General features: G+C 38.6%; 1 protein-coding gene across 4 annotated transcripts in view; it reads left to right on the forward strand.

Moving 5' to 3' along the window:
- Positions 1–12595, forward strand: part of Ror (tyrosine-protein kinase transmembrane receptor Ror) — a 250063-nt gene that overhangs the window by 233392 nt on the left and 4076 nt on the right. For 2 of the 4 annotated variants that reach the window (XM_071769767.1, XM_071769766.1), the window contains exons 6-11: positions 9415–9499; positions 10834–11098; positions 11186–11310; positions 11438–11979; positions 12129–12365; positions 12444–12577. In XM_071769767.1, the coding sequence (XP_071625868.1) occupies positions 9415–9499; positions 10834–11098; positions 11186–11310; positions 11438–11979; positions 12129–12365; positions 12444–12577 (1388 nt within the window). Of the gene's footprint in view, positions 1–8707; positions 8998–9414; positions 9500–10181; positions 10376–10833; positions 11099–11185; positions 11311–11437; positions 11980–12128; positions 12366–12443; positions 12578–12595 lie in introns of those variants that run through there. The other 2 variants (XM_071769768.1, XM_071769769.1) reach the window with 2 other exon arrangements.

Consider the following 12595-nt stretch of genomic DNA (forward strand, 5'->3'; position numbering starts at 1 on the left):
GTGTTATTCGCCGGAGGGCTATTCGATGTTATCTCTTGCAATATGTATTGTATCATCCAACAAATCTTTTATAAATCTAAAGAACGCGAATATTATCCAAAAATCGTATGACATTTGATGAACTATATATATATGTATATAGATATTTATAAATAGGTTAATATAACATTTAAATCAAAAAATTTTAATCCTGAAAATGCTATCAACGTTCGTTACTTCGTATATCTCATTTATATTATATAATGTCACATTTTTGTTGCATTTTTTACACATATTTATGTAAATATATAAATTTATTTATATAATTATATATATGATATAAATTATTTATATCTTGTATATAAAAGACAGAGAATATCTTTGTGATAATAAGAAATACAGAATACGATTTTGATCGACGCTTTTATTTCATCATCGCGTCGCGGAAATTGATGAGAAAAATGCAAATAAGTAATTCGGCAGAAAGGAAATAAAGGCTCATCGCGGCTCCGATATGTCGGACCTGCTGCTGGAGAACCGTTCGCAAATTTGAATCAAGCAAATATACGCGGCCGCAAAATCGCTCGATCGCCGCCCAGTCAATTCCGGTCCAGCCAAACCACGATTGCGACCAGCTATCGACATTCCAAGAGATTGAAAAATCTAAAAAATTACATCGCCTTGATGGCAAAATTTCCACAATGTTGAAATTAGTATACCGAAATTGACGATAACATTCTACTAACTTGCTAAAGCGGAGACTTTGTATCGACATAAAAGATCGACATTTTTCATAATTCTCTCTTGTATCTAAAAAAATTATCATAAAAAATTAACAACTTACTATTAAGCTTTAAATACTTTGAAAATTTTTTTATAAAACAAAACAAAAAATATTCAAAATTCCTATATTTCGCTTTATAATGGTTATAAATCTTTTTGCATTTAACAAAGACCGTATTGTTCCTAAATTAAATAATCCAAAGAATATTTACTTACAATTAGCGTAGACTTTTAGACTAATATTTGTGCATAAATTAAAGCTGTACACGTAAAAATATTTATCTTAAGAGGTCCGCTTATTAAATATTTATTTTGAGTCAAACGCGAAAATACAACATAAATAGCTAGCAGGGATTGATTAATAAAATGTAATCAGCCAGGTGGCTAACCGCAAACGCGTGCAATTCGAGTCTCAGCGGTGAGCACCTCGCGTAATTTCGGACCCGGCAATTTTCTCGCCTTCATCCTCGCGAAGCTTAACTCCCGCTCGAGCGGCGCGGCGCGCACGATTAAACGTAATCGTATATTATCGGGTTATATTGCGAGCGCCGGCCGGTGCTGACGCAGCGATGTCGGTGTTATATCAGAGCGGAACAATTTTCTCCCCGAGTCCGCGTGCTGGAGAATCGGTGAAAAATATCGGAACACCTCGAGACAATAACCACCCCATTCATACGAAGTACCACGGTCGAGAGAGATAGGATACGCACAACACGCAAAATAATACGCAGACATATCAAGTCTTCCGATATCGACTTTATTTGTTAAAAAGAAGTTGAAAATTTCACGAGTTGCTTCTAGAAATTTTCAAAAAAATTTTGTGAGAATTTTATTTTATACGTAACATTTATTAATTTATTATTGTAATCATTTTATCCATTTTAATGCAAGGTGTAATTAATATACTACTATAATATATTAAAGATATGCGTAAAGAGTGACAATATTAAATATTCACCGAAATTTTTCTCTTTTTATTTACTGAAACAACTATTCTATCTCAATCGCATCTTTAACATTTTCAAGATAAATATAATACGATCTGCCTATTTTCTATTATTTCATCAAAAAATTGCAGATGACGTTAAATTATTCGAACTATAACTTAAAATATGTTCAAGAATAATATCAAATGGCTCTGAAACTTTGTACGTTACCGACGAAAAAGACTGCGATTGGGTACACTTTGAAAGAGCAAAGGGGTTAAAGCGGATTACGGTCTGCGAAATCGTGAAACTCGCGGGTTGTTTTCCCTTAATATTACTTCACGTTTCCGCCGGGGTTAATCCCCATTAGCGGAATCACAGGTAAAATTATAATAAAGCCGGGCAGCGCGGTTAAAGCCACGCCGTATGTTCCCAACGGTATCTGCGCGAAACGCGCCGCGGTCCGCGTGCAATGTATGCAGATGAGGAGGACGGACAATTTTCTCGCAGTTATGGACGCGCGGCGTAGCGAGGTCCACGTTAAATCTTAATGGAGGAAAGTAGCTTATAGCACGGAGCCGCTATCGAACGCACGGCTGCTAGAAGATCGGCGCCGCTCATTAGTCGCCGGTGGTGCATTAATATTAATGGACTATCGATACCCGCGCGCTGGTAAAAGCTATTTAATAGCGCAGTTAATAGCATTGCGCGCGGGGTTACCTCGCCGTTACTAGAGTCCATTAGCGAAATTATGTGAAATCGCAGCGGAATCAGACGGTATTGTCTCGGACGGATGCTGCGGAATACATTTCCGCGCAATGCGCCCTTACGTTGGCGTCGACATTAAAAAAAAAAAAAAAAACATGACAACTGTGAAAGTTTGTTTTGAGAACGCCTTCTAAGATTTCAGGTATTTTTCACTGTTGCTAATACAATAAGGGGATGCTGGAGCCGTCTGTTTTACCGACATTTTTTGTCGGCACGTAGCGTCGTATTAATTTGACAGAATTAAAAATCCTTCTCCAGAATTGCAGTACATACATTAATGATTCGGGGAAACTCTGATTTTATATAGAAAACGAGAAAAAATTACGGAAGTACAGATTTCCTTATCCTACTTTTATCCCAATATGGCGTCTCGAGTTGCGGCGAGCTGTCAGCTCGTCACAAGATGTATTTCATATAAGAGATATACCATTGGTACGAACGCGAAAACAAGTTCCCCCGAATTGCACAACAAGAAAAACATCTTTAAACCCTCCCAATCAAGATTTGGAAGCGTAATATAAAAGTATAATGTCGACGTGCATCGTGCGTATGTGTGCGTGCAATGTAGCGTGCTATCCTTGTCTATATCTTTGTCTATACAAGGACAGATATAGTTCGCCGGTCTTCTTTACCGACGCCGATCGAGTTCGGCTACGGCTCCAGCATCCCCTTAATAATAAAGCTTATTTTTGTTACTTGTTCATATTTATAAATTGCACTTTTAATCAATTTACTTGGATATTTAAAATAATATTATCATAATTGTACTAAAAGAAATAACTATAAACGCAATTAAAAAAAGAATGAAGGAACAAATGGAAAAATTCAATTATATCATTAAATATTAATGGGAATATTTCGTTGCCTCGGGGTAAACGAGTTCTAACATTATTATTGTAATATATCATCCGCGGTTGATGCTAATGCTTGTCGATGTTTACAACATAAAACCTGACCGACATCACTTTCATTATCAGTAATCGCTTATCTCACCGCGCGTGCAGTCGAAACTTGAAGTTGCGTCTATCGATCATTCCTCGGAGCTGACGAGAGAGCGGCATCATAACTTTGCCGGGTCGATCGGCTTCCGCGCTCCGCTGGGAACTTGCTCGTAACGATTAGCGGTTCTATTGGTCGATGAGACTGAGCAGAAGCCTGACAATGCGCGAGAGAAGTAGAAAGATGGCAGAGGAAGAAAAATGGGTTAAGAGAGAATAAGAGAACTTTGAAATTGAGATCCATATCAAAATGTTTTATACAAGTTCAGAAAACGCAACATAATGGAATTATATGTAAATGCTCACCAATTAGTACGTAAATATTAGAAACAATTTAGATGCCATGAGAACTAGAATAAGAGAACAACGAACGAAACTAGATTGAAATCGGAGATTTATAATTAAATTGTCGAAGACGAAATAATGGATGCACAAGCAGTAGTCTCACGCGTTTTGTGTAACATTCTATACACGCAATATATAAAAAATCAAGAAATATTCGAGGCAATTATTTATGCCATGAAAGACTTGAGACTTATTATCAAATAACCAACATTTAAGTGACAACAACGTTCTTATGCATATCTCAAAATTATCTTATTTGCTTCTCATTCTCGGGTCTTTAGTTGATAAACAATAAGATATGTCATATATATATGTTTCTACATGAAAGATAAAGAAAGAAATGGATCTCGTCGTACGTTTGTCCGGCAGGAGGCAAATCACGTACAACGTCCTTCGCGGACTACCGAATTGAATTTCGGACAACACTTACGACGGCGGTCTCATGAATAATGCACCGGTCGCGGTCGGCAGCCGCGGGTGTCGCACCCGGAAAAGTGTTGACCCCTTCGACCAAGATGGATGGGACATCCGTTGATTATCAAAGACAAACGTTCTCTCTCTCTCTCTCTCTCTCTCTCTCTCTCTCTCTCTCTCTCTCTCTCTCTCTCTCTCTCTCTCTCTCTCTCTCTCTCTCTCTCTCTCTCTCTCTCTCTCTCTCTCTCTCTCTCTCTCTCTCCTTCTCTCTCTACCTTTTTTTTCTATTTCTTACTGTCGTGCGCGTGCACGGCCGACGTCGTCGACCGCCCCCGGCCCGCGGCCGCAGGCTCCGAGGGCCGCATACGTGACCCTACACTCTACAGAATGGCGTGCCGCGAACGTTCCACTGATAATTTACAAGGACGATAGAGAGCCTGAGTAACGACGCTGCTTGTGTAAACGCGGCCTCCCGCGAGGATGCTTCGTGTGCAAAATTAAAAGCGTATGCATCTATAGTGTGAGAACGTGTATATAAATACTATAAATAGGGACAGAGTTGTTTTTTTATTATTATTATTTGCACAGTATTGTCTTCTTTAACGCTAAGAGTCATTTCTATAAAGGTTTATTCCTTAAATATGAAAAGCTTGTCCCTAAAATTTTTATATAAATCGAGATAAATATAGCATTAGAATTAGAACATATATATGATTTTGATTGACGTATTATTCTCTTTCTCTTCGAGTAAGGGAAATATATTTCCCTTCTTTCTATTGGACCCACATATGCTGTAATTATCTCATTCTTATTATGTAAAACAATTAAACTTGACGAACTAATTTACTTTTTCCTTTGAACCTACCTATTTCCTCAGTTTAAATGTTGAATGTTATTTTAAATTGCCGTAAAAAGTCTACACGAAAAACGTAAAAACGGACAAACGTTTCAAAAAGACTCGAAATGCACGAGATTTGTTCTCGCACAAAGGCTCGCCGATGCAACGTAATATCTGGCCGCATGCGAAATAAGGTGATACACTACGGCCGCTATTACGTTTCATTGCACGACATTAGACAAGATTACGTTGCTTCTCGTAATGTTACGCCGAGCCTCATGACTTAATGGCTTATTTCATCATCGTTCCACCTCGAGTATATGATACGTCCCTCGTCGTTGTGTGCGTCTTTTTAAGAGTGCCTCCGAGAGCACGGTTTGCTATCATTTGCATAAGCGTTGCATAACCGCAACATGCAAAACGCATGCAATCATATCATGACTCATCTGAAGTGTATCGATTTTATTTATCGATAATATTCTTTAATTAGCTTAAAATCTTATCGTTGCAATTATTGTCAACAATAATTGCTTTCTATGTAGTATCTCTCTATTAAAAAAAGTTTTATTTCTTTAAAATATTATTCTTCACAAATTTTGCCAGCGACATGTCAAGTTTTAATATTGGTACAATTAATCATTAATTTGAAGTAACTTTTCTTAATAGAAATATTGACAAGTATCATTATTATGTCTTGCAAATTTCTAATTTTTAAAAAGTATCTTCGTGTAACCACAATAGTAAATAAAATTTAACTAAAATATAATATAGTTTTTTTATATCTAATTGTAAGAATAATAGTTTTTATATTTGAAGTTTTAAAAACTTGATTCCTAAAAACCCTTTGAATTTTTATACATATATGTATAACTTGGTCTTTATTTTAAAGGAAATCTACGCATCATAAAAAACAAATCTCTTTTAAGATATCTCGATATATTTCGTTGAATCAGAGGCTGTACTGAGTATGGATTCAGTTCATAATAAATCGCGAGAACAAGAATTAATAAGCCTGTAACAGCGAATCGATGTCTTACTCAGCGATTCGTAGAGGAAGTCTGTATAACGGCTGAAATTCGCTTCAAATCCGCTTGTCGGTTCCCGATTTCCACGCACACGAGAGTGGTGCACGTGCACGGGCATCATTAATCTTGCCTGACCAATGATCAACGACCTCTCTCATTGACTACGGCGTACGAGCATGCGAGGCGTACGTGTGCGGTCCCGCGAATGACTATCGAAGAGCGCGCGCGGCTCTTCTTAGCCTACGAAAGTCCATAAAGCATTTCTAACAAATGTGGTTTGCACGCACTACGAACTGTAATGAGTATCCCAATTGAAGAGCTAATTAGAATGTACAGAGATAATAATGTTCTTGGATGCATTTATTATTATCTTCTTTTGCGAGTTATTCGATTGCATAACTTTAAGATAATGCCATTTTACAACGACACACATCATTAGTACATTCTAATTACATATTATGTAACATATACAACATTATATATTATAAATTTTATGTTTTATATCAAATGTCTATTAAAACAATTATATTTTTTTCATTACTTTTGCTTTTGTAAGTTTTCCAATTAAATTCGTGATTGCCTATATTGTTATTGGTAATAAATCACGCTTACAAAGATCAAGTTTTAAATGCGCCACGTCGGACATTACACACATGGAGTTATTACACGGCGAGAATTCTAATTGCGACAAATTTATCTCTCTCAATAAAACGCAACAGGCCATTGTCCGCCGAGGCACCTAATTAGATCGGAAATGTAATAGCACGTGGAATAAACTCCTGATATCCGCCCACGTACACGTGAATGCCGCACGTGTCTTGGTAAGTAATGTATCCGTCGTATATACTGGATGTTCCAGAGACTCCGTATAACAATTATAAAGTGGTATATTCTCTTATAGATATTACATCTTGTTACAGTTTTACAAATTTGCAACATTAAATATAATTAAATCAATTAAACATACATTTATGATATATATTTGTCGACAAACATATTGAAACATATTTATTTACATTAAAACATTAAAAATGTAAAATGAAATGCTATCGCTTATCTTTCATAGATTTACCAGATTAAATTAACTTGGGTCTCGCTTTTAACAATGGAAATATCGTCTCGAAACTTGAAAAGAAAACCCTGCCTTGCCGTCATTACTGCAAGCTCTCGCGGACACCCGATATAGCTGCCCTGTAAAACGGTGTCACCGCCGCGCGCCCGTAGGGTCGTAGGGATGCGAGCTGTTTCGCGAGTGGGCGGGGATTATTAATGACCACGAGCCGCCTTATCTTTTCCACTTCCTGTTCGAGATACATAATACGTGGGCCGCCTCGCGCGCGGTAGTTGCATCGCGTCGCAACATTGTGCGTAACCGGCTTCTCGGAGGCTCTCTCGCGCTCTCGTCTCTCATTGTGTGTGCCCCTCGCGTATAATCGTGACGCTGCGCATGCACCCGCGTATTTATCATCGCCCGGAATCGCACCCGCGTCGCGGCAAAGGAATGACTTGAGCGAACGATTAATCGTCGTTATCCTCGATCGCGCGGAAAATTTTATTGCCGTTGCCGTAGCACGTAATATCGGACAGAATGTCTCGGCGACATTGTATACTTATAATACGCAGCTTCAACTTCAGGGAGATCTAAATTTTATAATATCTATAATATTGAATTATCAGTTATCAATTATTTAACGCATTTGGAAAGGGTCGCAGCGAAATGTGACCATACAAGTTTGATGGAGAATTACCATCTTATAATTTATTATTACACAAAGCTCTGAATTTTTTGCAACATCGTATCGGATCATTGAGATATTCAACATAAATTGGAAAGTTATAACGAAACGTAGCATCCAATTTTGATGGAAAATACTGCTTTATAATTTACTCTTAACAAAGCTCTGAATATAGTTTAAATATTTTATTATAATATCGCATCGAATATATAATTGAGATATTTAACACAAATTGAAAATTTGAAATAAAATATAATGAACATCGACAAGTTCGGTAGAAAATACCGTTCTATTATTTACTGTTACACAAAGAAATGTTTTACATTAAAACCCATATTGTTATATACAAATTATATAACACTGCAGAGACACTGCATAGGCGTAGAGCGCCATAAATGCTTGGTATATTATCTTATTCGTAATTTTTCTTGGATTTCTTTCTTTAAAAAAGATGAGGTAATATACTAAAAAAAAATACTGCTCTACAACGGACAGTCTTATCCTCAGCAGACTTTCTTGTAAACCCGAGAGACATAGGGAGGCTGGGAAAGAATATAAAAGCAAACCCCAGGAGGAATAGGCGCTGCGGCTTCTTTTATTGGCGAAATTAAAGAACACGTAGAAATGCAATTGGCGACTCTTTATGCAACTTCCTAAGAACCCTACGGGTCCTTCCTCGTGCCGAGAGCGGTTCACGGATTTAGGTCCGACGAGAAGGAGGTCGGAACCCTCGCATACGAGTTCTCGAGGGGTAGATCCAGATTTTCGATATTATTTGCTTTGTACCGCGTTACAGGAAGCAGAAAAAGATAGATATATATAAAGAGAGAGAGAGAGAGAGAGAGAGAGAGAGAGAAGACGAGAAACTGTGCAAATCCTCGGTAACAGGAGGCGAACACGAGAACCCCATCCCGTTATTCCTCCGGAAAATCGCTTCGCCTATAATAAGCCCAAACGATTGCTTCGCGAAATTGCTTTTCTTCAAACAGAGGCGTTTGATGTCGCGTCTCCTTTTTGACGGATCGTAATCGCGCGCGTGTTAGTGCGCTCCGAGCTGTCGGGCCTCGCTGCCGGAAAGACAGAAAGATCTCTTTGGATCTTTAGCCGACGTTTTCTATCTCGTATTCATGGGCAAATGGGCGACGCGGAATATTTGCTCCGCGCGAACGACTCGCAAAGAATACAGTAAAGTCTCATTTTCTCCCTCTGGTATTAAATAGCAAAATATTACTGTCAGTACGAATATGAAGCGTGTGTAAGAGATAATCTGCGATTTATAATTCGGAACAACATAAATATTAACAAATTGTACGAATAATTTATATATTATAAATTGTTAATCGATATCGAACAATTGGAAATTAACCGTAAATGTAGCATAAATATTGCGCATGTCGATTGCGATGTTATATATCTTTAGGTATCAATGAGCGCGTTGTATGTAAGTTTCTCTTAAGAAACTTTGCTGAGAAATCAACACTAATTTACGATAGACAAAATTGTCTGACAATGAGCTCTACATAGCGTGTGATATACATATCAATTAAGCTCTCTCACTTATCTTTGCGAAGTACTATATCTGACGTCACTTTTTCTTTGCAGCCCCCATGCATCCGGAATACTCTATGGGACAGCCATCGGGCGACAAATTTTCCACGGGAATGTCCGGTACGGGCTTCATCGATGGGTGAGTACCAGACTCGATTCTTACCTAGAACACAGTACAAGTCGCTTGTTTCTTCGCATTTAATTAACGGAATAATATCGAACGCTTTTCGCGAATCACAATAAGCGAAGTAATTTATACCTCTCTTTATTGCTAATGCCAGCTTTAATTACTTTTCATCTGATAATTTATATTGCTACGCTACGAACATCCCTTGAGTTTCTAAATCTCTTTCTTTCTTAAAAAAAAAAAATGCCGCAGTCGCAGAAGTTTCGTGCATAAAAATGGCCGTCGAACGGGAAAAATGGCATGGGCAAAAGTCGACCGTAAAAATCGTGGAATTTCAAGATTTTGGGCAGCTTGCTTGTCGTGATGTTTCATCATTCCGCTAATTCTGTCAAGGTTCTTAGCCAATATTTGCCATTTCACTTACTTTGTCTTAATCCCGTCACTCTCTCGACGCTCCCGGCCCGGAAGAGAGAAAAGTTTTAGGATGGTTTCATGGCGACGCGCGCGACCGAAATGAATTTGAATTTTCACTCGGCGACTCGGCGAGCGCGAACTGAGCGACGCGAAGGGGTGAAAAACGTGATCCGTAGCGCCATCTGCGGAAATTCGGGCTCACTAACGTTCGCGACATCGTGGACATCGCGATTCGCGACAAGCCGGACAGGCTGCTGGCTGCTGTGCCCGGCTGCCCGCAGTGCCCGCGGCAATTAGTTTACAAATGGTTGACACCGGGTGTGGTGTCAAATGACACGAGCTCCTGCACGCCAAGCCAAATGTTTTGATAGTTGATCTACGAATTATGAAGCTACTCTTGTACCTAGCATTGTTGCAGAATACGTGTATTTTTGTACGAGCCGTAATTAACGCCGGGAACACGACGGAGCCGAGGTAGCGCAGCGAGACCAATCGTCTCGCGAGGTTACGTAGATCCACGCGAGAGCATTTTTTTTTTTATTTCGAGATAACGTGGCTTTTCAAGCACGAAGTCGATACGACTGATAAGTGGCCGGTCAGCGACTGATAACGACCGACTTTCCTCCGTCGATTCGCCTCGAAATGCGACGAACAACAGCTAGAAATACAACTTTCCTGTGACTTCGCTGGGGTTATGTTTTGAAATGAAAACGCGTCCATTCCAGTCCGAATCATCACATAAAAATATCACGAGCGATAATTGTTTTTCTATTTGTTAGCGTAATTTTGCTTTGGCTTCTTATTAAGATAAATTCACGCGAAATCCAAGTCATAAAAACCCTATGTGAAAAATATTATCTTTGCCAGTATGTTTTCACACCAATAAATATAAGAATATGCGTAAAATCTGTTGTCTTTATTTGTTGTGACAGCATGGGACATGGTGACACGTTGGACATCTCCGTTGGAAATGGGATGTCTACGCCTCACATCTCTCACTTGGCGTCCGCGAATCCGTTCAATATACTTTCGCCGAGTCCACAGCCAACCAGCTCACAATCCAGCACTATGGATTTCAATACAAACAGCGGCCTTACTAATGGCAATATACAATTCCCTCCTAATGTGAATTTCGACGAGATGTCGAGCATAAGTTCAGTTTCAGGCAGAAAGGACAATCATAAAGGAACTTGCGAGGTTTGTACTTGAATATAAAAATAGATTTTAATTAAGACATTCATGATGTATAAAAAGGAGTTACACAAAATAGTTGAATTTTTACAGGTGTATATAGGAAAAACCTGTGCACAATTTGTAGGAAATCAATCGGTTTATATTATACATCCCATGACACAAAAAATGCTCGAGGAGAAATTAATGAAGGCCTTTCAAGTTATCAATTTCTCCAAGTACGTTGCTTCGAAGCTTCAGAATATATTGAAATGAAATTTGCGTACAATATATGATACAATATTTAATATCGCGGTGTTAAATAAGGTGAGAAAAGCTAAAATGTTTTTAACTGTTTTATCACAGCGAGCTCTCGTCAAATTGCGAAGGGTACGCAAAGCCGTCTCTTTGCTATTCCGCCTTTCCAATATGCCGCGACCCATCAAACACTCAGAAACCGAAGAACGCGGAAGCGAGCACGCAACTCTTTAACCTTCTGAATTCCAAGCAAGACGATTTCTTGGACGACGGAGACCGCGACGACACGGATGATTTTTCGAGACTGCATAGCGTTCCCAAACGTAGTCCTACCTTGGGCCCAATTTTCGACTTTATGTCCAATGAAGATGGGAAGTCGAGCAACAAGAAGATAATTAATCAGAGTTACGGCGACACGCGAGCGTCCAGTAGAAACGAGATTAATCGTAAATTACGAAGGATATGCCGCGAGGAATGCGAAATGCTGGAGAATGAGTTGTGCAGGAAGGAATATGCGATAGCGAAGAGGCATCCGTTGATTGGGCATCAAGTGCCTTTAGTTGAATGTTCTGACTTACCACTGGAAGGGACAACTGAGGCTCGTGATTGCTTAACGCTTGGGTTATCCGTAGCAAACAATGTGCAAGAAAGTATGTATCTTTTTACATTTTTATTTCAAATCTAACGTGTATATTGGGTTGCTACATCACATTCAAGACGATGCAACGAATTAAATTGATTTTAACTTCCAATTCTATATCGCTTGCATATCAAAACAATCTTAACATGTTTCTTGCAGATGATTATTGCTACTGGGGTAGTGGGAAATCCTATCGAGGAATTGTAAAAACGAGCGTCAGTGGAAGGCCGTGTTTACGGTGGTTTCATCACTTCAACCTTCCGATTTCTGATTATCCCGAATTAGCTGGACGTCATTCTTATTGCCGGAATCCTGGGGGCAAAGAAATTCAACCATGGTGTTACGTCGATGTCAATAACAGAATGCAAAAAGAGTTTTGCAATATACCTAAATGTGGTAAGAATTTCTAAATTAAGTATACATATTTTACTTATATAAATATTTAATGAAAAAACATATATCTGTTACTTTCAGTTGAGAATTTATGGATTTATGCGGTCGTTGGTTTTGTACTAACGGGAGGATTTGTTATTATATTAATTTGTTATTGCTGCTGCTACAGAAGTAGAAAATCCAGAAGGCAAATGAATCATTTACCATCCAATAAAGTAAATATATCAGTATAT

The sequence above is a fragment of the Temnothorax longispinosus genome, chromosome 2 (genome assembly GCF_030848805.1).
Source record: "Temnothorax longispinosus isolate EJ_2023e chromosome 2, Tlon_JGU_v1, whole genome shotgun sequence".
Taxonomy (NCBI): domain Eukaryota; kingdom Metazoa; phylum Arthropoda; class Insecta; order Hymenoptera; family Formicidae; genus Temnothorax; species Temnothorax longispinosus.